At 50.8% G+C, this 26,574-nt stretch overlaps 3 protein-coding genes across 5 annotated transcripts; 1 reads left to right on the top strand and 2 right to left on the bottom strand.

Moving 5' to 3' along the window:
- The first annotated feature begins 808 nt into the window (after positions 1–808).
- On the top strand, positions 809–11,831 carry Ccdc120 (coiled-coil domain containing 120). The gene is given in 12 exon segments (XM_075957516.1): positions 809–912; positions 3,641–3,742; positions 3,745–3,794; positions 3,920–4,010; positions 4,152–4,285; positions 5,500–5,640; positions 5,979–6,255; positions 7,521–7,583; positions 7,863–8,037; positions 8,167–8,265; positions 9,315–10,229; positions 10,773–11,831. Coding segments are annotated over 11 exon segments (2,079 nt in total). The 5' UTR covers positions 809–912; positions 3,641–3,723; the 3' UTR covers positions 10,888–11,831.
- Positions 11,832–12,658: 827 nt separating this feature from the next.
- On the bottom strand, positions 12,659–15,223 carry Praf2 (PRA1 domain family member 2). Its single transcript, XM_075958029.1, has 3 exons — positions 14,981–15,223; positions 13,794–14,011; positions 12,659–13,468 (listed from the first exon to the last, which is right to left on the bottom strand). Exons 1-3 carry the CDS (start codon positions 15,157–15,159, stop codon positions 13,329–13,331), a joined length of 537 nt encoding a protein of 178 aa, XP_075814144.1. The 5' UTR covers positions 15,160–15,223; the 3' UTR covers positions 12,659–13,328.
- Positions 15,224–15,574: 351 nt separating this feature from the next.
- Positions 15,575–21,782, bottom strand: Wdr45 (WD repeat domain 45). Of its 3 annotated transcripts, none has more exons than XM_075957705.1 (11): positions 21,315–21,782; positions 19,929–20,262; positions 19,752–19,826; positions 19,559–19,663; positions 17,732–17,837; positions 17,511–17,605; positions 16,997–17,076; positions 16,678–16,886; positions 16,485–16,586; positions 16,257–16,402; positions 15,575–16,006 (listed from the first exon to the last, which is right to left on the bottom strand). In XM_075957705.1, exons 2-11 carry the CDS (start codon positions 19,981–19,983, stop codon positions 15,897–15,899), a joined length of 1,083 nt encoding a protein of 360 aa, XP_075813820.1. In that variant the 5' UTR covers positions 19,984–20,262; positions 21,315–21,782; the 3' UTR covers positions 15,575–15,896. The 3 variants fall into 3 exon arrangements, with proteins under 3 accessions (XP_075813820.1, XP_075813821.1, XP_075813819.1); XM_075957706.1 differs by having other exon boundaries at positions 19,929–20,000; positions 21,315–21,472; XM_075957704.1 differs by lacking the exon at positions 21,315–21,782 and adding an exon at positions 21,079–21,181 and having other exon boundaries at positions 19,929–20,000.
- Positions 21,783–26,574: the final 4,792 nt, after the last annotated feature.

Here is a 26,574-nt window from a genome sequence, read left to right as displayed (position 1 = left end):
CACCTTGCCAAGGCCCAACTTCCCATGCCTTGTTCAGACAAGGCTCTTTCTGTTCCATCTCTCAGGTTTGTAGAGCAGAAACCAGAATTACTTCTTCCTGGACTATGGAAGATGGTGGCTTGGGATCTGGTCCTCCTTAGAAAGGTTAGCTTCTGCTGGGCAGTGGTAGCACATGGCAGGCAGAGGCAGGTGAATCTCTGAGTTCAAGGCCAGCATGGTCTACGGAGTGAGGTCCAGGACAACCAGGGCCACAAAGAGAAACTCTGTTAACTTCTCTCTGCAGCTTAGAAAACCATTAACCTAATTATGGGAAAAGTTTTCCTCAAGCCTTCTTTTATCCATGCATTGCTCTGGGAGGGAAGGATAAGAGTCTGGAGAGGTAATGCACCCTGCTCAGAGTAAAAAAAAAAAACAACAAAAAAACAGGTGTGTGTGTGTGTACGTGTGTGTACGTGTGTGTACGTGTGTACCTTTCAGCTTCCTAGCCCCCATTCCCTGAGGAGCTACCTTGTATAGGCAGGCACCAGTGGCCTGCGGATCTCGGCAGCAGTAGAGGCAGGAGAAGCAGTGGCTGGCTGCTCCTACAGCTCTTAGCGCTTCTTCCCCAGTTCTTTCTTAGGTGTCTGCAGTGAGGAGAGAGTTCTGTGCTTTCTTCTTGGCCCTGTTGGGCTCCCTGAGTGAGGCATCTGTTCCCAGACACTGCTTCCCCAGGAGCCCTGGAAGCCGGCAGGTAAGGGTTAAAAGGTATGGGCCAGCCCAGTTCCTGTCCAGGTAGGCTGGGCCTTACCTAGTGGGAGGCAGCCAAGGCAGCAGTCACTGCTGTTCTCTTCTACTGCCAGGAGAGCTAGGGCCTGGACGAGACAACTGTGCTTTTTGAGCTGTTCGAGGCTGTCATACAGCACTCTGGCATTGGTGAGTACCTCGGAGCGATGGGCCAGGGGTGTGAGACTGTGAAGGCGCAGGGATTGAGGGCTGGGGTGCAGTGTACTGAAGTGATCTTCCAGAGAGCCTGGTCAGGCGGGAGAAGTCCATTGACAATAAAGGGTTGCGATGGGGGGGGGGGGGGGCAATGTTCGGTACAGGAGGAGCTGGGGAGCAGGGCAAATTCCCACATGTCCATTCTCCTTTCTTGATAAAGAGCAATTTTGGGTTGGAAATGGAGGAAGAGGGATGGAGCAAAGAGACTCAGCCCCCTCTTCTCTGCCCCATCCCTCCCACTTTTCAGAGTGGCCTCTTTATCAGGGCTAGTGCCTCCGAAAAGGCCAACTGAACTATGTTGTTCAGGCTCTGTTTCTCCCTCTATTTGTTCACCCAGACTGATGGAAAGGGGTGTGCTGTGTGTGGGGGGGAGCATTGGGGAGCAGTCCAGGCTTTGCGTGTGTATTTGTTCAAGTGGTGGCAGGATGTGGAACTGGGGGCTCTCATTGACAGTGTTGGAGTGCCACCCAGGTGAAGTATCTTGGTTGTAAACAGTCATTACAGCCAGGAATTTTTCTCAGCTATGGTGTCAGAAGGGCAGACCTGAAAAACCTGCTGGGCCTGCCTCTGGGTGTGTGTGTGTGTTTGTGTGTGTGTGTCCCCGCATGTGCCCTCCGTGACTCTCATACTACAGTCTGTCCCAGCAACAGGACACAGAATGACAAGGCCCTGGGGTGGATAGGAGGGTCTCGGAGGCCTGTGTGAGGGTGCGCTAGTGACGCAGGGGTGGCGGTGATGCAGGGGTGGCAGCGGACTGCTTTCTCGCTATCTTATCTTGGTGGGAGGCAGCCCTAAGTCCCAAGGCAAGTGTGCAGAGCACAGCAGAGTAGAAGCAAAGGTTCCTGAGTCAGGTATGGAGGTGTGGGGCGTTGACCCGAGTCTAGCCTGCCCAGTGACCCAATGACTCATGCCCTAGCTATGTCCCTGAGGTCAGGCTGACAGGGTGGAGTCGGGGTTCCTGTCTGGACCCTGTGTTGACGTCCACGATGCTCTGATCTAAAGAAGGAAGCGTTGAGGCACTCGAATGAGGAACATGAGACTGATGGTGGCGAACGGGGTGAATGGACCCAGAGGTCAGGGGAGTTGGGTTTCTGTTGGGGTGGAAAGGGGTTCAGGCCAGCCTTGTGAAAAGTTTTCCAAACGAAAATGGGACCTGGGAAAAGTAGGAGTTCTAGGAACTGAGGGACAGAGGAAGCTGGGACATCAAAGAACCCCTGCCGTACTGAACCTCTGCACTGCGTAGTGTCTGGATTTGGGGATTGTCTCACGTTGATGTTGAGGATAGTCCATGAGTCCTTTGAGGGAGGGTCACAGACCCTGTGGGACAGCCAGGAAGACAACAGATAAACTGGGGGGACCTTGTAGGCAGTTTGATTATACCCTACAGTGTGAACGTGGGGAAGGAGCTTAGAGCCAGGCTTCCTTGCTTGTCTGGGTCTTTTCTAGAACATTATGACAAGCTGTGAAATTCAAGGTAGGTTAAAATGGGAACTCTGCTGTCTCCATTAGGCCTTCCCAGTTACCTACCTTGGAGGTTAGCACAGGTGGTGGGAGGTGATGTCACCTGGTTGCCCAGCGGGGGACCAAGCAGGATGTGGGAGGGAGGGAGCAAACTCCAAAGAAGCAGAAGGAGGGCTGGCAGCTAGCCAAAGCAGGCTCCATGGCCATCCAGGGCTTCTAGGGACAGAAAAGGGCAGATAATGGGTTATCCATGGCTGTGGATGGCTCTTCTCACCCATCCCAGCAGGATAACTTCTGTGCTAGTTTCAGAAGAGGGTGGGAGGGAGGAGGAGCTGGAGGGACCCTGAAGTCAAGGGACACTCCTTGCTACATCAGGGCAGCAGGGTGGAATTAGAACGCGTACAGAGCCAGATGGGTCTAGATACCTGGCTCGCCTCTCTTGCATTTGTTCACTCGGTTACTTGTTCAGCCAGCTGGCGTACATTTGTGGGCTACTTGCTGTGTGCAGCAGCATTTGGGGTGCTGGAGCTACTGATTCCCTGGGGCAGACCTGCTCCCTGTCCAAATGGCAGTACAGGGAGGCCCAGGCTCTTGTTCAGCGGCAGCTGGGAGAGGGTGGCACTCAGGAACCACCTCTGAAAGCGGCAGCTAAGCCCCAGAATGAGCTGGGTATGGTAGTGCCTGCCTGTAATCCCAGCATGTGGCAGACTGAGGCAGGAGGATCACTGTGAGTTCAAGAGCAGCTTGAACACAGTTACTTTCAGGCTAGCCTAGTCTACAGAGTGAGACTGTGTGCTGAAACTCAAACAGCTCCAAAATAAGTGAGAAGCAAGGTTCCGCTGGTGAGAGGCTGGAACCAGTGCCCTAGACTGTGGCCACAGGCTGGGCAAAGGCCCTTCTGCCTGATGGATGGACCGAGGTGCTCAAGAGGCAAATGGCAGGATTGGAGCTGCTGTCTTGAGGAATTGTATAGAACCAGAGGGGTTGTCCTATGTGAAGCCCTTTACTGGGCAATTATTTCAGCTCTCTGTGCTTTCCACCCCTCATCTCCTAAGGAAAGGTAATAATGACGGAGCTCCTGCCTGAGGGGTTTCAAAGATTCATTGTGACAGAGCAGATAACTGTTCCAGGCACCCAAGGCTGAATACGTGCTCGCGGTTGGTATACTCAATTGAACCTGTACCATTAATTCTCTCCCTAGGTGAGATTCCTGGCTGTGGCCTATGGGCCTCTGAGGAGGCATTGTAAGTCTGCCCAGCTTCCCACTCACTGTGTCAGCACTCAATGGGAAGGGAACCAAGGTACCAGGCCAAGTGGGTCCAGACATTGACACAGATTCTGAGTGGGCAGGCCAGGTAGGTGGGTGGGGCCCGGGGTACTTTCTGTTCCTAGCTGGAAGATAGGAAGTAGAACCGGCCTTGGGACTGGGGGTGTCGTGGGATATGCCTCCTTAATGCCTTCTGTGCTGCATCACTGCCAGGCTTTGTCCAGCCACCAGCCACAGCCTCCAGACAGTACAAGGATGGAAGTCAAAGGTCAGCTGATCAGCTCCCCTACCTTCAATGCCCCAGGTCAGCGGCTGCCTCCACTTCCTGCTGTCCCCTTCCTACCCCGAGTCTCCATGTGCCTGCTTGGGAAGGGTTGGTCCCTGTCCCCACAGTTGTTCCAAGATGTCCTGCTTGTCTTCATCTTTGCTCCCTCCCCCTGCGCAGCTGCCCTGTTTGGAGAGGCTGCCCCCCAGGTGAAGTCAGAGCGTCTTCGAGGGCTGCTTGACCGCCAGCGGGCCCTGCAAGAGGCTCTGAGCCTGAAGCTTCAAGAGCTCAGAAAAGTCTGTCTGCAGGAGGCGGTGAGGGCCTCACCCCAGGGCTATTAGGTGGGGGTGGGGGTGAGGAGGTGGGGGGTAGGTGGGATACGGTGAGGAGCCAGGGTATCTAGGCACGCAGACTACTGTGATGGGTGCCTAACCAATTGTCTGGGAGTTAGGAGTTTTCTTGTCACCCTATGTGTCCTCATAGTTGGACTTAGATGTCACAGTATCAGTGAAATATGCCAATGCTGATCCATAGTCACTTGTCAATAATTTTAAACCTCCCCTCCCCAAAGTGAAAACTGTTTCCAAAATTGGGCAACAGAGCTCATCCTGAACTGACGCAGGGTGAATTATTGTTCCCTTCTTTCCCACTAGCCCATCTATCCATCTGTTCATCTGTTTTCTGAGACAGGGTCTCACTCTGTAGCTCTGTAGCCCAGGATGACTTAGAACTCTCACTGTAGCCTAGGGTAGTCTCTAGCTCATGCGTTAGCCTCCCAAGAACTGGAATTTCTAGGCATGATGTACCACAGCTGGCTATAGCTCTGATTTTCCCTTCTCAGTGTGAGTGTCCACACGCTTTTCCTGAAGGAATAGTAGGGCTCAGGGGATGGGGAATTGCTCAGTTGACCATGTAAGCATAAGGGCCCGAGTTCAACCCTCAGAAACTATGGAAAAAGAATGGCCGGGCGTGGTGGCCAGCACTTGCAATCCTGTGCTGGAGAAGCGGAGACCAGATGGCTTCCCTGGAGCGTTCTGACTAGCCAGGCTAGCCTAATCAGCAAGTCCCAAGCCAGTGAGAAAGAAACCTTGTCTCAAAAAAAAAAAGTAGATAGTATCCTGAGTAACAACATCATCCAAGATTGGCCTCTGGCCTACACATACGCACAGCTACAGGCGTAGGCGCACGCACACGCGCACGCACGCACACGCACTCTAATGGGATTCAGAAGACCAGTCCCTGTGTTATATGTGCAGCATACAGAGTGGGCTTTTATAATTATAAAAACTAAGAACTCTGGGCTCCAGATTTCCAAGATACCCAATGGCCCAGAGATTTTTTGGGGCCACTGAGGGACTTAGGGTCCATACTTCCTACCCTGGTGGTAGAGATCTTGAGAGAAGGAACCTGATCTATGTGGAGTATTGGGCAAGGCCAGTCTCCTTGGAAGATATAGTTTCTTGTACCCTTACTACTGTATGTCATCTCTCCAACTAACCCTTGTAGTTTCTGTCCCCGTCCCCTCCAGGAGCTAACTGGCCAGCTGCCCCCTGAGTGCCCACTGGAGCCTGGTGAACGTCCTCAGTTGGTACGCCGGAGGCCCCCTGCAGCACGTGCCTACCCTCCACCACACCCGAACCCAGTATACCACTCCTTGTGTCCTGCTGAGGTAAGCAGTTGGGTGTGGGGAGCAGGATGGTGCTGGTGAGGGGCAGGGCAAACAGGGGCAGAACGAGGGTTATGGCCAGGAGTGGGAGGAGCTAAGAAGGGAAAGAGTTTGAACTGGTGGGTTCCCCGTGCAGTATGGGACCCCCAACTTTGTCAAGACAAGCTTCCTATCTTTAGAAGATACATAGGCCCACCTCCTCATCCTGTCCCTTGAGGTAAACAGACTCCCCCAGGAAGAACAGGCCCCATTTCCAGTATAGATGGGCTCTGCCAACTTCCCGCTACTTGGGTAGTCATTTCTATGATTTAGCTCTGTTCCACCCCTCTTGGCTTGTGCAGGAGCTGGCTCTTGAGGCTCTGGAGCGTGAGGTGTCTGTGCAGCAGCAGATTGCAGCTGCTGCCCGCCGCCTGGCCCTGGCCCCTGACCTTACTGGAGAGCAGAGGCGGCGGCGGCGCCAAGTGCAGGTGGATGCCCTGCGGAGGCTGCACGAGCTGGAAGAGCAGCTCAGGGACTTCCGGGCCCGCCTTGGCCTCCCGGTGCTGCCACTCTCTGCAGGAGCATTAGTCAATGCTCAGGGTGTCTGCATGGGCACACGCCTTGCTCAGCTCAGTCAAGGTAAGCCAGGTCCCACATCCCTCCAGTGCGTGGGAAAATGACCCTGAGAATGGACTATGGCTTACACAAATAGGAGTGGTGGAGTGGCTGAGCAGCCGTTGAAGGCAGAGAGGTGAGCAGGACTTACAAGGGGAATGCCCATCAAGGAGAATTGTAATGACCTGACTTGAGGTTCAGAGGACTTGAACAGTAAGCAACAGGAAGATGAATACTCAAGTTCATGGTGGTCTTGGATTCAGGTAAAGGTTGAACCTAAGCCGATCAGCATTCTAGAAAGTTATTCTACCATGGAGCTACATCCCCAGTCCTCTTCTTTATTTTTTGTTTTGGTTTTTTTCGAGACAGGGTTTCTCTGTGGCTTTGGAGCCTGTCCTGGAACTAGCTCTTGTAGACCAGGCTGGTCTCGAAACTCACAGAGATCCGCCTGCTTCTGCCTCCTGAGTGCTGGGATTAAAGGTGTGCGCCACCACTGCCTGTCTTTTGTTTTTATTTTTAAAAATAGTTATTCATTTTTATTTACATGTTTGTTTTTATTTTTCAAAATAGTTATTCATTTTTATTTACATGTATGTGTTCCTACGTAAGTTTACATTGACCACACACATACAGGTGTTTGTGGAGGCTAGTGGCTTTGGAACCCTTGGAACTAGAGTTAGAGACTGTTGTGAAGTGCCTGGTGTAGGAACCGAACCCAGGTCCTCTGCAAGGGTAGCAAGTGTTCTTAACCTTGAGCCATCTCTCCAGCACATTGGGGTTTTTTTGTTTTTGTTTTTTTTTTTTTTGTTTAAGTTTTTTTTCAAGACAGGGTTTCTTCATGTAGACCTGGCTGTTCTGGAAATCACTCTGTAGACCAGGCTGGCCTCGAACTCACAGAGATCCATCTGCCTCTGTTGGGATTAAAGGCGTGCACCAGCACTGCTCAGCTCCCTTGTTTTGTTGTTGCTTTTTATTTTGAGACAGGATTTTGGTAAGTTGCCCAGGCTGGTCTTGAACTCATTCCATGTTCCAGACCAGCATTGAACTTATTTTACACACACATACACACACACGCACACACACACACACACACACATGCACAATGCTTCATAAAGCCTCTTAGGTAGCTGGAATTAGAGGTCTGTGTGTCTGGCAAAGATGGATTCTTCTTGGGGAGGTGCCAGAATCAGGTAGCAGAAGGCAGTGCACACAGAGATGCTATCCAGCGTTGCAGGGGATGGAATTCAGACCTTGGAGTGACAGGGTACCTTTCCCTTTCTCCCCTGTAGAGGATGTAGTTCTGCATTCGGAGAGCAGCTCCCTCTCAGAGTCAGGGGCCAGCCATGATAATGGTGAGAACTATCCCCCAGCCTGACTCACCCCTCCCGTGTCCTCTCAGAATATCTGTTGGTTCAGCCCCTCCTACTGTAGCTCTTCTTTAGCCATGCCCCATGCTCCCATGTGCCCTTAGCTTCACCTGTCTCCGCCTCCTCTGCCCTAGACCTTACAGGTTAGCTCCTACGTTTGCCTTGCTTCCTCTCTTAGCTTGTCAGTGCCCCCTCCCTTAAACCTGCCCTGCTCCTTCCAGGCCCTCTCTCATTGAATTCTACCCTATTCTCCCTTCTACCCAGAGGACCCTCATAGCTGCTACTCTCTAACTGAGCGCCCCTCACCACCAAAGGCCTGGGACCAGTTTCGGGCAGTATCCGGAGGGAGCCCTGAGCGGCGAGCCCCATGGAAACCTCCCCCTTCAGATATTTATGGGGACCTGAAGAGCCGGCGCAACTCTGTGGCCAGCCCCACCAGGTAAAGAGGAACCTTTTCCTCCTTTCCTGGGACTAGGAGTGGGATCCTGAGCCTGGGCTGGCAGGAGGGCCTACTGGTGAGTGCAGTTTCTAACCTGGGTCCCGATGTGGGCCTGCCATCTCTGTCTAGCCCCACCCGCTCGCTGCCCAGGAGTGCCTCCAGTTTTGAGGGGCGAAGTGTGCCTGCCACCCCTGTCCTCACCCGGGGCACTGGCCCCCGGCTTTGCAAGTAAGGGGACTCTTGAGGGTGGGTCTGAGTATCAGAGGAGGAAACCTTTAGTTCGAACTGTAGATGTTGAATAGGAATTTCCAAAAGATGTGGGACATGGGCAACTGGGCTTTGAAAGGTGGCTAGAAGCTGGCATGGGAATTGGAGGCAGAGGCGTGAGAGATTGAGTATGGGCTTTCCTGCATTTTTGGGGATAAGTCATTTTCTTTCTCTGAATCTTTCCTTTCTCGTTTGTGAAGTGAGTGTACTATCTTTGAGAGACACAGGTACAATGCATGGTGGGTAGAATGTATCAAATGCCTACTTTCTGCTAATAATCGGTAGCATTTGTGGTGGATAGCAACTCCTTTGTCATCCTAAGGTCCCCCTGAGGAGGTGCTATTAATTTGCATTTTATAGGAGTGGAAACTGAGGCACAGAAAGGTTAATTAAGTAAGTTATGAGTAAACCAAAGTTCTCAAGTTTGGAGCCCATGCAAAGTTTTAAACTAATCAGCCTTGACACACCAAACTGTAACGTTCCTTAAGTCCTTAAATGCCTACTTTTCCCATGCTGTGAACAGAATCCCTGTCTTTTGGGGGCATGCTTCTGTGCATGGTGGGACAGTTGTTTGGGGCTGGTTCATAGACCTGGTGGGTTAGAGTTCAGAAAGCCTTTAGTTCCGGTCATAAGGCCTAGGGCTTCCTTCAGGAGGTAGAAAGGAGCTATGAGAATAGCCTTAGCAGGAGAATAGGAGCTGTGGGATCAGGAGGGTGCCTATGTATGTCCTTCCTTAGCTAGCCTTTCCGTTCCATTCCCAGAAACATTTACTGTAAGAGCTGCGGCCCTATCCCGGTGAGCATTTCCATGCCCTACCCTCTGGCTTCCCGTCTGGGGCCAAATCTCAGTGGCCCTTACACACACTGCTTAGTAGCTACATGCACACGACTTCTAATACTGGGCCTGTTTTAGAGATAGTGAAGGCTCAGAATGAGATGGGGCAGTCAGGGCACTCGTCATTTGTCTTCTTTTTCTGACCCTGCTCTTCTTACCGCACCTCTGTTCTCCAGACCGGAAGGCCTCCATTCTCGCCAGTGGTCGGGTAGTCAGGACTCACAGATGGGCTTTCCTCGGCCTGACCCTGCTTCAGATCGGGCCTCCCTCTTCACAGCTCGCACCCGCCGCAGCAATAGCTCTGAGGCCCTGCTGGTGGACCGGGCAGCTGCTGGGGGAGCAGGATCTCCACCTGCCCCCCTGGCTCCCCCTGTTGCTGGTCCCCCAGTCTGCAAGAGCAGTGAGGTGCTGTATGAGCGCCCCCAACCAGTCCCTGCCTTCTCCTCCCGCACCGCTGGTCCCCCAGACCCTCCTCGGGCTGCCCGACCTAGCTCAGCTGCCCCTGCATCCCGTGGACCCCCCCGACTCCCACCTGTGTGTGGAGACTTCCTCTTGGACTATTCATTGGACCGGGGCTTGCCCCGTGGTGCTGGTGGGGCAGGTTGGGGGGATTTGCTGCCTGCTCCTGAAGTCCCAGGACCCCTTTCCCGCAGAGATGGGCTCCTTGCCATGCTCCCTGGTCCTCCACCCATATATGCAGCTGATGGCAGCAGCCCCCTTCTCCGCAGCAAAGACCCCAACACCCGTGCCATTCGTTCCAGGCCCTGTGGCCTGCCCCCAGAAGCTGTGGAGGGTCTGGAAGTGCATCCAAACCCATTACTCTGGATGCCGCCACCCACCCGGCTACCTCCAGCTGGTGAGCGAGGCGGCCATAAGAACCTTGCCCTGGAGGGGCTCCGGGACTGGTACATCCGGAATTCGGGACTGGCCATGGGGCCCCAGCGCCGACCTGTGCTTCCACATGTGGGCCCAACACACGCACCCTTCCTCCATGCCCGCTGCTATGAAGTGGGCCAGGCACTATATGGTCCTCCCAGCCAGGCACCGCTCCCGCACTCGAGGAGTTTCACAGCACCCCCTGTCTCCGGCAGGTATGGGGGTGCTTTTGCTGATGGGTAGGGGTATTGATTGAGATGCTGAATGTATCCTGACCAGGGAGCACTTTGTCAAGATAGCTGATGAATGGGACCACAAGGAAACTAGCTGCGGTCTTGGCATGGGGTCACTTTATCAGACATGACCTGCATTAGTTCTTAGGGTCCTGGTGAGGGGGATCTTGTATGTTGGTAGCAGGAGTTCTTTCCCAAGCTTTAGAAGGATTCTATTCTATGTATTCTCCCTAGTACATGACAGCTGGCAGTGAGCCTTGAAGTCAGGGTGCTGGGAAGAAGGGACATACGTGCTCCATGGCTTTCTCTTCTAAACTCCATACCCCATGCTTAAGAGCCTGAAGGTGCTGTCCTGCGCCTGTCTCCACCTCTTTAACAAGCCTCTTTTCCTCTCTCTGTGTGTCTTGTCTGTCTCTTCCTCTCTTCCCTTCCCTTCCCTTCCCTTCACTTCCCTTCCCTTCCCTTCCCTTCTCTTCCCTTCCTTTCCCTTCCCTGTCTTCCGGATTCCTGCTGTCCTTTCTAAAGATACTACACGGACTTCCTGTATCCCCCGGAGCTGAGCGCTCGTTTAAGTGACCTGACGCTAGAGGGGGAACAGTCTTCCAGTTCTGATCCCCAGACCCCAGGGACATTGGTCTGACCCTTCCTGATAAGCCTCTTGTTGGTCTGGACATAGTCCAGTCTGGGGAACATACAGTCAACCTCGCTGAGCCCTGGGATGTGGTTGCTCTTGGTTCTGAGGGACAACTGCTTGATCTCACAGGACCCCTGGCTTCTTTGGGGCCCAGAAGGATGTCCGATACTCCTGCATCTCTTCTCATCCTGTGCTGGGGGACTGGAGGGCCCCAGCTAGCTTCAAAGAGGGGGATGATGGTTTGGGGACTATGCCCCTTCCTCCATTTCTGTTTACAGTTGTGATTTAGTATTCACTGTCTTTGCCCAACACTAGGTATTTTATAAAAGGGAAGCTGTGAGCTCAGTCCTGGTTGGGTTCATTCCTGTCCCTATGCCCAGCCTGTTCCATTCAGGAGCCACCACCCCACCTCAACAAAATGGACCATATAGAGTCTCGGGGGTTAAGAGACCGCTATGAAGAGAACTCCCTGCCTCCTCCCACTAGAGTTCTTGGACAGATGGGCTCCTGTCCACTTTGGAAGGACGGAAGTCTAGGTGGGGTGCCTGAAGGAGCTGTTGTCTCCGTCTCTGCCCGTGGCCTCTGTGCTGACCTTCCCCGGTCAGGAGGCTATACAAGAGTTTGTCAAGAAGCAGAGCCATTTGAGTATGTCCCATCCTGGGATGCTGCAGTGGTTAAACCTGGCAACTGGTCGATGCCAGCAAAACCCTCAGGTGACATCTGGCTATGGGCCACAGGCCACATCATGTCCTCCTTGACATTCCTCTATTTACCACTTTTTAAACAAATCCACATAAGCTGTGTTTTCTATATTGTGTGTGACTTTCTGGAACTGGGGGTTCCCCTGCCCCCTTTACCTGGTGTTAAATTTTCTTTTTGTATCAATGGATCTGGGCCCAAGACACTACTCACACTGGAAGGGGATTTCTATAATAAATGTATAAACTGAACCGCTGGATTGTTTGTCTGCTTCATCACAGGAACCCACACCTCTAGTTAAGACCAGATTATATGTATATATTTATTAGACAGGACAGGGACCCACTGTGTAGCCCTGGCTGGCCTGGAACTCACTTGTAGACCACATTGGCCATGTACTCAGAGATCCATCTATACTGGCATAAAGGGCATGTACAACCACGGCCAGTCAGAAAACAAAATATTCTTGCCGGGCGATGGTGGCGCATACCTTTAATCCCAGCACTCAGGAGGCAGAGGCAGGCAGATCTCTGTGAGTTCGAGACCAGCCTGGTCTACAGAGCTAGTTCCAGGACAGGCTCCAAAGCCACAGAGAAACCCTGTCTCGTAAAAAAAAAAAACCAAAAAAAAATATTCTTATGGGGAGAAAAAACACTGGAAATAGCTTACAATAGTGTCATGTGTTTTGTCTTCTTGAGCTAGATTGTATGTAGCCAGGGCTGGCCACAACTCCTAGTCCCCTTGCTCCTCACTGCTGGGATTCCCGGTGTCACAATGTCCAGCTAACATACATGTGTTGACTTCACTTGCTTTGTGAGATGGGGCAGCTTCTTTGTCTCCCTGCACTTATACTCCTGGTCTACTTATAAGAAGAGAATATCCAAAATGATAGTACCTATTTCTACATCCCTGTGTTTTAATTAATGTTAATTCAGAGGCAGCAGGCTTGAGGGCCATAGAAGTCACCTTTTCAGCACAAATATTTAAACCCAGTCAGGTATGGTCCAGCAGAACTGAAGACAGCCACTGGGTTGTTCATTGAAAGGTACAAGAACTTCACACAGGAGGCCAAACAAACTTGAGATTCACCGGCTTTATTGTTGCAGGAACACTAATACATGTGCTCCATTGCCAGCGGGGGCTATTGCTAGCTAGCCCCATACCTTGGTCCTCAATACTAGGAACATTGTGGGGAAGGGAGAAAACCTCTACATAGAGTTGGAGGGAAGCTATTGGGTCTGGGGAGGGTTAGGGTCATCTGGGTTCAATGGGGTGAGGACTGAGGACACTTGGGATTTAAGCTCAAGATTTGGCCACGTCTTAACCTGGGTTCTAAGCCAGATGGGGGGAGGGTCTGAAAAATCCTTAGTTTAGAGCTCAAGAGTTGAGAATGTCTTGCCCCAAGCCCTAGCTCTGAAGTATGGAAGATCAGTCTCAGACTGGGGTTAGGGGAGTATCTCTTGGTCCAGTTTTGAGATTGGCTATGGATGCTCTGGCTTAAAAAAACCCAGTTTCAAGGCTCGATGTAGGTTACTGAGTCTCAAAATCAGGACTGAAGACTTTAGTCCCTAGGTAACGGGCTGGGGGGTAAGAGATGACTAGTTTAGGGTTGGAGTAAGCAGTCACAGGTGTCTTTTATTTTTTGCAGGCCAGAGGGCTCTAGGCTCCTATTTTAATGGCTGAGAAAAGGGTCCATATTGGGTATGGGGTGGGGGGCCGTCTAGATCCAGGATGTAGATGCCAGGGTCCTAGGATCCAGCTTCCTGCTCTTGTCCCAGTGCCTCTAGGAGCAGCCCCATTGGTGTCCGCTTTAGACCAATGCTCTCGATCTTGTTCTCAATCTTGTTTTTAAGATTTCTCAGGCGCAGTGAAGCATGCAGCAGGATCACTGTGGGCAATACCAAGAGAGGGTCAAGGGCCTTAGCTTGCAGCCTACAATGCAGAATTTACCCAGAGGCAGGCTGGCCTGCTATGGGAGATGTGGCCAGGAAGAACATCCCAGTAAATTAGGACTTGGACAGTTTAAGGCACTTAACAAGGGGAAAACCCAAAAAAAGGTAATAAAGAGAGCTCGGGAAGACAGTTAATGGAGGCATGTATATCCTTCAGGGTTTCCAGTCCCCTCTTAGACCAGGAACCAGTGCGGGGCAGGCCTAGTGTTCAAGCATGAGCAGTCCATTTTCCCAGCTAAGACAGGGAGAGTAGAGACTCACAAAGCACCGGGGTTGTGATGCAGAGCAGGAAGGTGAAAGCGCCGCCCACGGCCCCGACAATGAGGAGGCTTATGGTAAGCACTGCAGCCAGGCAGGCAGCAGGGTGGCTGCGACGGCAGCGGCGCACAGCTGCACGGGTTTCAGCAGCCCACACTAGCACACCGAGGGCCACCACCACTACCAGTGCACTCAGGAGGGTGTGCAGTGGACGAATGTACCTGCAGGAACAAGGGCACTCAGCTAGCCTCACCGTCCACCCGATCCTGGACCCCAAGAGTTTGTTTCCTGTCTCTGGAATCGGCATCCCGACAGATAGTCTCACCAGGCCTGTCTCCAATAAGTCCAGCCTCCAGGGATTCCTGGAACTCTGGATTCCTCGGTACTACAATCCTATAGGGCCCCCACATACTGCCAGAGGTCCTGGGTTCCCAGCACTTCTCTGGTCTTTGACTTTAGACCTGCAGGGTTTCTTTCTAGCATTCCCAGGTCCGCTCCCACATTCCTCTATGACCTTAACCCTTGCAGCTCCCTCGCCAAGGCCTTTAGTCAATACATATTTCTCCTTGCAAGACTGGGCACCTTCCAGGTGTCATTTCATTCAAAAGGTCCTCCACTACCCCATTTTTATTAGAGCCACCCTCCCACAGTTGCTTGAACCTATCCTTGGTTTAAGTCCTAGGCTTAAGCTCTCTTCTAGACTGTCCTCTTTGGCTTCCAGCTTCGCAACACTGGATGGTCACTCTAGGCCCAATATGAGTAGGTTTTTTATAAACTCACCTCCCAAACCGTCTTTACTACACCCCCACCTCTGTATTAAACCCTCCAGGGCTCCCCAATCTGCCCCATCATTCACATCACTGAACCTCTTCGGTACTCTCTCATCCTTCATATCAGGCCTTCTTTAAATCCGGGGCCACCTCCTAGCCCACATTCCTCTTCATTCTCCCCTCCCCCCTTTTCCTACCCAGGTCTTCCCTCAACCCCTCCACCCCCAACCCTCTTTATAACAAAGACCTCCCTCCTTCAAATCCTTCCAATCATGCCCCTCAGACCTTCCTTTCCTACAGAATTCGCCCTTCCCAGCCTAGCATTTCCCCTTATGTTCCCCTCTTCTCATTCTCAAAGGCCCGCAAGTCCACCCTACTTCCCGCTAGTATCTTCAGCCAATCACCACCTCTCTCCCTCACCCGGCCAGAGCGAGACTGATGCCGAAGCAGAGAAGGTAATTGGTTTGGTAGTAGAGAAGATTGTTGATGACGCGGTGACACCATCGTTGTGGATCGCCTGGATCAGGAGCCGCCAGACGCGCAGACCCCAAAACAAAGTCGTCTAGGGCGCGCAGCGGTGGTAGCCGCACCTCCGACATCCTGCGGGTTGCTGGACCAGCCCGAAGGGCGGCGAGACTACAACATCCGTTACCCCTCACGGCACCGCGAGGCACATTGGGAAATAGAGTCTAGGGGGGCGATGACTAGCAACGTAGGCTACTGCGCAGCTGCAGCTATGAACGTGGCCAGAAACCACCAACTATGGTAGCAGAGACTGCTGGGAAACCAAGCTTTGCCACGCGGCGGAGAAGCTCAAAACTCGAACTTCTCTTCATCCCTGGGCGGGGCACCACGCCAGACTGGGCAAGCTGTGCGTTGAGTGAGTCAACGCTGAGCGGACTAATAAGAATAGGAAGTCAAATCCCAAGCTGGATTCCACTTCCTTCCTGTCAGGAGCCTAGGTCACACAGCTCCTGGAAAAGTATGCCCCCCACCTTGAGGTCAAGTCATAAATGCCATTTAAAAGCCTTTTATTGATATACATCACAGAGGCTCTCTCTCCTGGTAACCTTTTTTTAAATCCCCAGGTTGGATTACGACAATCCCTTTGGGTCCCTGTGAGTGTTTTCCAGACTAGGTGGCCCAGGCAATCTGTCCTTGGCCTTCAGCACACTCACAAAAAAAAGTGCTGGGGGAAGCCAGCTGTTTCTTTAGATACAGCTGTGCTTGAATGGAGAGTGGGAGGCCTCCTTGATGCTTGCTGGCTGCTTCAACACCCTCAAGACTCAGATTGGCCATCTGCTACTGCAGGTTCCTAGTGTGGCTGCCAGGGCTCTTAAAAGTCATCGTCGTCACAGATGTCAAGGTACACATCAAAGGCCTCTCGGTTGCAGTTTCCATCAGGCGTGAAGACATATTTGTGGAAGGTGCCGTCTACGCAGATGGCTAGAAGGTTGAGGTGTTATGAAAGGTTAGGAGATGCTCCAGCCACACACTTTGGTTCCCTCATGTCCCACCAGGGCTCATGGGCTAACGCCAGGCTTTTGCCCAAGTGCCACATCCCTTACTAATTCTGAGGCTGAGCCCACACATTCCAGTTTCCTCCAGCTTTGGAAAACCCTTACATTCTTTTAGGTCCAACCTGCCGTCCTTTGCCTGTGTAGTACCCCAAGCCAAGCGGGCTACTGTCACTCACCAATTACAGAGTTGACATTCTTGGAGGTGTTCCGACCAAAGGCGCAGATGCATGCTGACTCGGCAGGCACAGTAAAGCTGGCCAGGCTCCACTGGGAATCCACATACTGCCCAATCATAGGCCCAACCTTGCCCACACGAGCCAGCCTGTAGGCAGCACTTGGTAAGTCTAGGTACGGCACATGGCCAGGGGGACTGGGACAACACAGGATAGGGCCAAGATACTCACGCAGAGCGCCGGTTGAGACGGGTGTCTTTAAGAGCAAAGATGTGGACAGTGCCCTTGTCACTGGAAGCACAGAGGAAGGAGGAGTCGTGGCTGAAGTTAATGCTGCAAGACAAACCGGCAATGATGCCCAACATGCTGACTTGTGAGGGCTCGTGCTGTAAGGCCACCAGCCCACACATAACACTGTGCTCACCAATACAGGGTGGCAGGGTCCGTGCCTCTTCGAAGCTCCACCAGTTTTTCCTTGGACTGCGTGTCAAACAGACGAATTAGGGTACCCTTCTGGGAGGCCGATGCCACCACAGTGCCGGGCTGGTTCAGGGACACACAGGCCACATCACTCTGATGCGCGTTAATGGTGAATGGAGCTGAGGAAGTGCCAGGCTTGGTGCTTGCCAGATCCTGGAGATGGGGACAGTTTGGGCTTGGGGTGACACGGAGAAAAAGGGACCACAAGTTCACCAAGAGAGACAGTCCACCCACCTCTCTCTCCGCCCTTGCCCACTGCTCACCACAAGTTGCAGACTTCCACACTTGTGTCCAGGAAACACAAGCAGTTGCTTCTCCAGGCTTGGGCAGAGGTCGCACAGCCCTAAGTTGTGAGGATGAAGAAGGGATGGGCAGGTGAAGAGGAGGCCATGGGAGAGCTGAGTCTCAGAATAGATAGAGCTGGACCAGTAAGGGCCAGACTTTAACCCTCTGTGATCTATCACCCATAGCAACCCCACACAGGTAGCTTTGCATTAAGCTCCACTCTCCATGGTCTGAAAAGGCTCTCAGAAGTTGCCAGGAAATCATCAGAGGCCCAGGGCTTGCTGATACACTTGCCCATGTCCTCACGGAGTGCTTTATGTTGTCACGTGGGGGCAGGACCAGGGGTAAGGATACTGTCGGACTGAAAGGGCTGCATCTCTTGCATAAAGCCTCTCCCCCAGCATCTGAGTATATGTCTCTTCTTTCATTGCCTCCTTTTGGCCTCTTCCACGGCCCCATATCCTTAACACCTTGATATCTGGGTCCTCTCACCCTTGGGGTTGTCCCGAGTATCAAATTCAAATAGCTTTCGAGGATTGTCCGGGAAGGAGTACACATAGATGCGGTTCCTCAGCACGATCACAATCCTGCAGACGACATCACACAGAACACAGCAGGCCATGAGGAAAGGGAAACTGCCAGAGTGGGATTGGGAGCCCTCTTACTTGCTATGGGAACCTCCTGCCCCTCACCCCAGTCTTCACCAAGCTCACTTGTCATAGCGCATGCGCACAGCCAGCACTGGCTTGGTAAAGGTGAACTCCAGCACCAGCTTGTCCTTGGAGTCCTTGCCTTCTTGGGCGTCATCCCAGATGAGCACTGAGAAGCAGAGGGGTAGGTTGGTGAGACCAAGGTTTAGGCTAAGAGGTGACTGTGACGCGGGGCCCAGCCTTACCCCTGGGCACGCAACCCCGAGCTTCACCTTTCACTAAATTTTCAATGTGAGCCTCACAGAGCAGGAACACTTTGGGACAAGATTCCAAAGAAAACACATTCTAGAACAGTTAAGCTCATTTGGAGATAAGGAAGTCAAAGTTCAAATGAGCTGGGTATGGTCAAAGACCTTAGAGCACAAAAAGAAACAGGTAAGGGATTCAGACCCAGGCCCACAACTTTCCTCTGGAACTACTTCGGTCTTCAGGATCCAGTCCGTATCCTCAGGAGATTTTGTGATGACTTCTAGGGTTCTATGACTCATCTATGATACCTCTTGCCATATCATAGATCAACAAGAAAAAAAAACTTAAAACAAGGTGGTGCTTGAGGGTCAAGCCAAGAGGGTATAGGAGAGATGATTCCAAGATTTGGAAACCTATTAATTATGTGATCTTAAGTTGGCCTCAGGGTCTTCATCAGTAAAAATGGGGCTAAGGAGGCTGGGGGTATGGCTTAGTACAAAGCTCTGGGTTCCATCTATCGCACAACAAAAATGGGGAGAAGGGCTAATGGTATTTCCTACCACACAGAATTAGTTGGGCATGGTAGGGCACACCTTTAATCCCATCAGGCAGAGGCAGGAGATCTCTGTGAGTTTGAATCCATCCTGGTCTACATAGAGTTCTAGAAAGTCAGGGCTATATAGAGCGCCTATCTCTAAAAACCAAAAGAACGAAAAGCCTACAAAATTAAATGAGCTAATGTATGTAAAGCCAGGTGTGAAGGCGTTAGCCTATAATCCTGGCACTAGGGAGGTGGAGAGCAATTCAAGGTCATACTTGGCTACAGCAGACCTTATTTCAAATTAATGTTTGTATGTAAAGTGCTTAAAATAACGATTAGGCTAGGCCGGACGCTTGTAATCCCAGCCCTCGGGAGGCAGAGGCAGGTGGATCTCTCTGAGTTCAAGGGCAGCCTGGCCTACATAGCGATTTCCAGAACCACCTCCAAAGCTACAGAGAAACCCTGTCTTGAAAAAAAAAAAAACAAAGGAAAAAAATAACGATTAGGCTCTCAGTAAGTGCTCCATTGGTAAGACTGTGGCAAATAGGAGACAGACGAGAAGTGGCTTTGCGTCTGGGCGGTGGTGGCGCACGCCTTTAATCCCAGCACTCGGGAGGCGCAGAGGCAGGCGGATCTCTGTGAGTTTGAGACCAGCCTGGTCTACAAGAGCTAGTTCCAGGATAGGCTCCAAAGCTACAGAGAAACCCTGTCTCGAAAAACCAGAAGGAAAAAAAGCAGTGGCCTTGCTGTTTTTATAGTGTTTTGGATGGAACTGAGGACCTTGAGTATACCAGGCAAGTGTTCTACCACAGAGCTATACCTCCAGTCCAAGAAATGTTTCCTAAAGAAAAAGACTAAAGCTATGTGTAGAGCACACCTTTAATCTCCGCAGTCTGTGCATTTGAAACCAGCCTTGTCAACAAAGAACTACACAGTGAGGCCTTGTCTCACTAAATAACAGAGCAAACATTTCAAGCTTACAAACTGTGCCTCACTGTGGGACTCAGGTGCTGACAATGTCATCTGCCCAAGCCTCAGGGTGTTTGTGGGAAGTAAGGAATTTGGGGAATCTGGGTCAAGTATGGGATGAAAGCACTTACCGGAGATCTCTGAGAACTTGGGGCTGCTCCCACCGCCTACCAGGGCCAGCAGGTTGGATCGGTGTAGCATCTCTACCAGGCCCACGCTGCCTACCTGCTCGTGGTCTGCACAGGGACCAGAGTGTCAGTAGAGGTAGATGCCAATGCCCACATCAGCCTTTCTGCCCACTGTCCCACCTCTCCTGCCACTCACCCAGATGCCCCTTCTCCATCAATGGCTCCACATTATAGATACGTACGCCTGTCTCCATGGCACAGCAAAAGCAACCTGCGGATGAAAGGAATCTGTCTGCCTCAAACTTGTAGGGCTCACAGCCATCTCTGACCCTTCTTTCCCATCCTTCCCACAAAGATACAATCACAAGCTTACTTTGATCTTGGTTGAAATGGAGGCTGGTCACACCTCGAAGTGGCGGCTGAGACATGGTGCAGGACCTCTTCCCTAGGCACAAAAATGACAGCGTTGCGAAGAGTTCTCGAGTGTCCTCTCTTAAGTCCTACAACTTCTGTCCCCGGAACGATTTCTTCTTCCTCGCCACTTTGTCTATTTTGTTTTGAGATAGGGTCTTGCTACGTAGCCCTGGCTGTCCTGGTACTCCCTAGGTAGCACAGGCTGGCTTTTAATTCCCAGCAGTCCTCCAGACTCCACCTCCTGAGTGGTGGGATTACAGGCGTGTGCCATCACGCCCGGCTTCCTCCCCAGACTGCAAAAAACAAAAAAACAAGCGGAGTATACCTCAGAGTATCTGTTCAAACCAAGACCACAGGCAGAATGAATCTTGCCCGACAATGACAGACTTACAACTGCCATAAACACCAACCCTTATTGAACTTATCAGGAAGTAATGGGTAGAGGATAGCCCATGATACATCCTCCCTCCAAGCCGTTCTTGGCTCTAATGCCTGAAATGACCTCACATCTCTTCCCACACGCTTCCCATCCTCACACCCGCACCCAGATCCACCTGTCAGGTAGTGTCCATCTCCATGAGACTGCTATGAATGTCCATCACTCACAGAACTCCCCCCCCCCGTGCTTTTCTAACTCTCATTTATTTCCCCCAGGACCCCATTCACACCCTCCATGCAATACATTTCCCAAACCCGTCTCTCACACTGCTAATTCCGATCACCGAGGCAAGCCTGGGAACTCCCTCCACGCCCTGGACTTATTTCCTAAAGCCCCCACCTGGCGTTCCTTTGACATTCTAAATTCTTCATACTTGACACACACGTCATTCCTTGTACTCTCTACCCATGACCCCAACTGAGGTGACCCAATGCTACTCATGAGCCCCTTCCCCCCTAAAATGTGTCCCTTTTGTTCTCACATTGTCTCCCGAAGACCCTTCCCTAGGGCACAGATACCCTCTAAAGACCCTTCTCCCAGTACACACCACCCGGAAAAATCTACCTAGGAAAACTTCGACCTGCTTCTCTGTCTCTTGTCAAACCCCATCACTCGAAGACCTCTCTGTCCAGACACACCTCCTACCCACCCTCTAAGACTTTAAACCTACTTCTGCTGTAACTCCTGGGTATTGCTTCTACATGAGCCATACTCTGAATAGCAGCAGCTTCCAAGGCTCTCTTCTAGATCGCTCGTCCAAATACCCACACCAACTAAGAACCCTAATTGAAACGCCTCAACTTCTCTCAAAAGTCTTGTTCCTTTCCCTTTCCATGACAGCACCGACTCTAGCCGCCAGTCCCCAACCATGCACCACCTGTCAAGACCTCTAGTAGAAACACCCACCCTGCGACCCCGACCAACTCTTGGATCGTGCTCCGGCTGCGCGTTGCTTTTGCTGACTTGATCTTCACCCCTCCCCGACCCCTACCCTAGTTATTGGTGCCGCCTGCGGCACGAATTTCTGACCTCCCGGGCTTTGGTGCCCGGTTCCGCTGTTTACATCAGATCTTACTTCCGGAGGAGGGAGTCTGTGACCGGAAGTGACTCATCCTGGCCCTAAAATCCGCCCACAACTCCTCGCTCCCTGTGCGCGGATCTGTGGAGCATCCAGATAGTAGTAGAGTCCTCCGAGGGGCGTATCGGGAGGAGAGGGAGGGCTGATAGGGGTACTGGAGGCACAAGAGACTGCCCAAAGGCAGGACTATCTGAGGGAACCCGGAGAGAGAAAGAGGGCCTGCCCCCTAAACGGAAGCGGGCCAAGCATTGAGCTCGTTAATCCACCCAGAGATAGAGGGGTGAACCTCCCAGGCTAACGAGTTAGTCCTCTGAATTGGGCTAGAGTGGCTGTTGGATGTTTGCGTTTATGGCTCTGGAAGCTCCAGGTTGGGAGGAAGATAAAAAAAATCTTGAAAGTTGAGATCGCCTCGGGCGGGGCATGATGCGATGGAATTTTACTTTCTTTTTCCTACCCTGTCCCTAGCTCTGTTTGTTTACAAAACTGATACTTTTTTATTTATTTATTATGTATACAATATTCTGTCTGTGTGTATGTCTGCAGGCCAGAAGAGGGCACCAGACCTCATTACAGATGGTTGTGAGCCACCATGTGGTTGCTGGGAATTGAACTCAGGACCTTTGGAAGAGCAGGCAGTGCTCTTAACCACTGAGCCATCTCTCCAGCCCCCCAAAATGACACTTTTTTAAAATGTAAAACATCTGAGTGCTCCAGGGGTGTTTTCGCACTCCTGTAGTCAGAACGGGAGTTGCCTGCCTCTGCTTCCCGAGTGCTGGGATTAAAGGATTGCACCACCACTGTCCGGCAGCGCGACTTTTTTTTAAAAGTATTGTTTTGATGCTGTTTGGTGGTTTTGGCTTTTTTTTTAATGGTCTCACTGTGTAGCCCTGGCTGGCCTGGAACTCACCGTGTAGACCAGGCTGGCCTAGAAATCACAGAGGCCCACTTGCCTCTGCCTTCCCAAAATTCAGAGTTGGTAGCAAGAAAGCGTCTTAGTGATGGTGGGGCCAGCCATAGGTTTTAAGCTGGGTAACTGCTGTACCCCTCCAGTTCTGTAAGCCCCGGCAGGCAAGCTGCTGAGTCCCTCTGAGCCCTGGCTTCATTAGCAGTTAAATGTATGGTAAACAACACTTCCATCTTTCCATGTGTCTGTGTGTGTGTACACGTGCTGCACGTGTGTGCATTGTTCTGCATGTGAGGAAGCACACGTATGAATACGCATACATGTGAGGGCCAGAGGCGGACAGTGGAACCATCCTCAGTCACTCTGGCACCTTGTTCCTTGGGGCAAAAGTAGATGTAGAGTCTAGAGTTTCTTCCCTTGGCACAGGTGGAGTAGTATTTGCTGCAGCAAGGACAGCTTATCAGTGCCTGTACCACTGAAGAAATCTACACCTTCGGCCACCCAAACCATCAATTACCTAGAAGAAAGAATGGGGCCTCATGAGCCCTTCCCCCACTCATGATGAATTATTGAAGAGCCCAGTCTTGTGCCAGTCGTGTGCACAACTTTATAGCCACAGCTTCAGTTATGAGGTGCGATTGCAATGTCATTCATGCTTAGGAGACATACAGACACACACACACACACACTTATTATTTTTGGTTTTTCAACACAGGGTTTCTCTGTTAACAGCTCTGGCTGTCCTGGAACTTACTCTTGCAGACCAGGCTGGCCTCGAACTCACAGAGATCCGCCTGCCTCTGTCTCCTGAGTGTTGGGATTAAAGGCGTGTGCCCCCACCGCCCGGCTCAGGAGACATCTTTTTGATGCCATCTTGTTAACGACATCTCCACATCCTCTGGCTCTCACATTCTTTCTGCCTCTCCTTCCTTAATTTCTCCTGGGCCTTGGAGGAGGTGATATAGCTGTGTCCCATTTAGGGACAAACGGGCCACCATCCTTTATTCCTAACCAGTTATGGGGTTCTGCATTAACCACTGCCCTCAGCAGTGGAAAGCTGCTCTGCTGAAAGCTGGCTAAGGCACTCATCTCACAATGGCTGAACTGTGGGCAGACTTAATTTTTCTTTGAGACCTTGAACTCCTGATCCTCGTGCCACTGAGGCAGGAGGAAAAAGTATGGGGACTTGAGTAAGAAAAGAGGCCTTTTAGGAGCTAGAGAGATGGCTCAGAGTTTGGTTAAGAGCATTTGCTGCTTTTCCAGGGGACTTGAGTTGGCTTCCCAGCACTCACATCAGGAGACTCAGAACCTTCTGTAACTCAGCTCCGGGGTATCTGATGCCCTTTTATGGCCTCAGATCATCTACACTCACAAGGTATATACCTCCACATACACATACATAAGAATAAAATCAGTCTAACAAAGGATCCTTCTAGAGTCTGGTTGACGTTGCTTGCCCGCTGAAAATCAAAGAGGGCTCCAGCACAGGCTTATGTGTGTAGTAAAGGTTGTTAACCTAGAGACAACCATTTAAATAGAAATATTGTCAAGTTGGGTTTGGTAATTGCCTACACCTTTAAACCTAATACTTGGAAGGCAGAGGCAAGCAGATTTCTGAGTTTAAGATCTGCTTGGTCTACACAGCAAGTTCCAGGCCAGACATAGCTACATAGTGAAATCCTGTCACTCCCCCCACCAAAAGAAACCCTTCTATTTTGTCTAAGTAGGCCCCCTTTTCCATTATCCATCTCGCTGGCCTTTCTGAGAACTTTCTAGCTTACATAGGCTCTCCAGACAAATAGCCAGTAAGTGGTTTGCATAACTTAGATTTTTCTGGTCATCTATTGGAGCGACCTGTCACATGTGATTAGTGCGGGGGGGGTGTCTTTTGGAAAGGGGGCTGTGATGAGTAGTATTGTTACCTTCACACAGGCTAGGATCACTTGGGAAAGGAGAATCAAGGAGGGATTATTTAGGATCAGGTTGGCCTGGGGCGTGTCTGGGGGGGCGATTGTCTCGATGGCATTAATTGATGTGGGACGACCCAGCCCACTCTGGGTGATACTATTCCCTGGGTTTGGACACCAAACTGTATTACAAAAAGAGAAAGCCCTAGCTGAGTACTGGCATTAAAACGTTATGTCAGTAGTGAGTGTGCGTTCTCTTTCTGCTTCTGATAGTTGATATGACTGCCTCCAAGTCCCAGCTGCCTTGCCTTCACTGCTATGATGGACTGTAACCTGTAAATGGAAGCCAGATAAACCCTACTCTTTTCAAAGTTTCCTTTGTTAGGTGGTTTATCAAAGCACCTGGAAAGGAAACCCGGATGTTGTAGGAGGTTCTTTTGCTCATGTGTTGCTTTCATTGGTTAATGAATAAAGAAACTGCTTTGACCTGATAGTGCAGAACTTAGGTAGGCGGAGAAGACAGAATGCTGGGAAGAAGGGGAGAGTGAGAGACGCCATGGATCTTCTGCCTGAGACAGACGCTGGTTAGAATCTTGCCAGTAAGCCACAGTTATGTGGCGATACACAGCTTAATAGAAATGGGTTAAATTAAGATGTAAGAATTAGCCAAAAAGAAACTAGAGCTAATGGGCCAAGCAGTGTTTTATTAAATACAATTTCTGTGTGGTTATTTTGGGTGTAAGCTAGCCAGGCAGCCGGGACAAACTAGGGCCCCCCTCTCTTTGTAACACCTGGACCCTGCTTTTTTTTTAAAAAAAAATATTTATTTATTGTGTATACCATATTCTGCCTGCATATATGCCTGCAGGCCAGAAGAGGGCACCAGATCTCATTACAGATGGTTGTGAGCCACCATGTGGATGCTGGGAATTGAACTCAGGACCTCTGGAAGAGCAGTCAGTGCTCTTAACCACTGAGCCATCTCTCCAGCCCCCTGGACCCTGCTTGATCATATCCTCTGACCATTTTTTCTTGGGACTGCCGTCCTTTGAAAATTGTTTTACAGCTGGGCAGTGGTGGCACACGCCTTTAATCCCAGCACTCGGGAGACAGAGGCAGGTTGATCTCTGTGAGTTCTAGAACAGCCTGGTCTACAGAGCTAGCTCCAGAACAGCCAGGGCTGTTAAACAGACAAACCCTGTCTTGAAAAAAAAAACAAAAAATAAAAAAAGATTTTTTTTTGGAGGAATTCCTTAAATGTGCAAGACTGAGTATCGTTATGATTTTGTTTTTGTTTTTTGAGACAGGGTCTCTTTGTGTAGCTTTGGAGCCTGTTCTGGAACTGACTCTGTAGACCAGGCTGGCCTTGAATTTACAGAGATCTGCCTGCCTCTGCCTCCCGAGTTCTGGGATTAAAGGTATGGACTACTACCAGCCAGCTTCGTTATGACTTTTAAAAAATGATATATGTATGTATGTATATGAATATCAGCCGATTAAATAGTCTCCTCTCCTCTGTGTGTATCTTTCTTTTTTCTACTTCTTCCCTCATTCTTTCTCTTTATTGAGATACACTCTCTTTATGTAGTTTGGACTGTCCTGAAAGTCACTGAGTAGGCCCCATGCCTTCTGAGTGCTGGGATTAAAAGCATGCACCACCATTCCTGGCTTTAATTTTGTTTTTTTAAAAAATCTTTTAGAGGGTTGGAGGGATGGCTCAATGGAACAAACACTGCCTGCTCTTTCAAAGAACCCAGGTTCGAGCCTCAGCATCCGCAGGGCTCTCCCAACTGTCTGTTATTTCAGTCCCAGGGGATCTGATACCCTCTTCTGGCCTCCAGTAGCACTCACTGGATCAGTGTGGTGTACAGATAATACATGCAAGCCGAACATTCATACAAACAGAATAATAAAATGACTTTACATTTTTTTGTGTGGTGGGGAGTGTACTTGTTACATTGCCTGTGTGAAGGTCAGAAAACAACTTGTCCGAGTCAGTTCTCTCCTTTCATGTGGGTCCTTGTTTTTATTTTGCTCTTTTGTTTTTTGGTTTTGGAGGCAGGATCTCATGTGTGGTTTGAGATTTGATGTGTAGCTAAGAATGACCTTGAACTCTTGATCCCCCCCCCTTGGTTTTAAGAACTGCTGAGATTACAAATGTACAGGTGTGATCCCATAAGACACTACACACTGCATCTTCCAAGCATATATATATTGCTTAACTGTATTTCCATCCAACTGGTCCAGAAATCTTTAGCCAGGAAGAACCTTGAACTT

This window comes from Microtus pennsylvanicus, chromosome X (genome assembly GCF_037038515.1).
Source record: "Microtus pennsylvanicus isolate mMicPen1 chromosome X, mMicPen1.hap1, whole genome shotgun sequence".
Lineage (NCBI taxonomy): Eukaryota > Metazoa > Chordata > Mammalia > Rodentia > Cricetidae > Microtus > Microtus pennsylvanicus.
The sequence above is the reverse complement of the archived record's forward strand: the minus strand, read 5'-3'. Positions and strand labels throughout refer to the sequence as shown.

Bases quoted from the DNA above. Each gene is read 5' to 3' on its own strand.
- Wdr45 (XM_075957704.1), bottom strand. From the start codon at position 21,118: ATGGCTCATGTAGAAGCAATACCCAGGAGTTACAGCAGAA. The intron at 19,827-19,928 runs GTAAGCTTGTGA...TTTCATCCGCAG, and splicing joins CCATTTCAACCAAGATCAAA to GTTGCTTTTGCTGTGCCATG. The intron at 16,007-16,256 runs GTGAGTGACAGT...TCAACCTTCTAG, and splicing joins GAATGTCAACTCTGTAATTG to CCATCTGCGTAGACGGCACC.
- Praf2 (XM_075958029.1), bottom strand. From the start codon at position 15,159: ATGTCGGAGGTGCGGCTACCACCGCTGCGCGCCCTAGACGACTTTGTT. The intron at 14,012-14,980 runs GTGAGGGAGAGA...TTGTTCCTGCAG, and splicing joins ATCAGTCTCGCTCTGGCCGG to GTACATTCGTCCACTGCACA. The intron at 13,469-13,793 runs GTGAGTCTCTAC...TATTGCCCACAG, and splicing joins CATCACAACCCCGGTGCTTT to TGATCCTGCTGCATGCTTCA.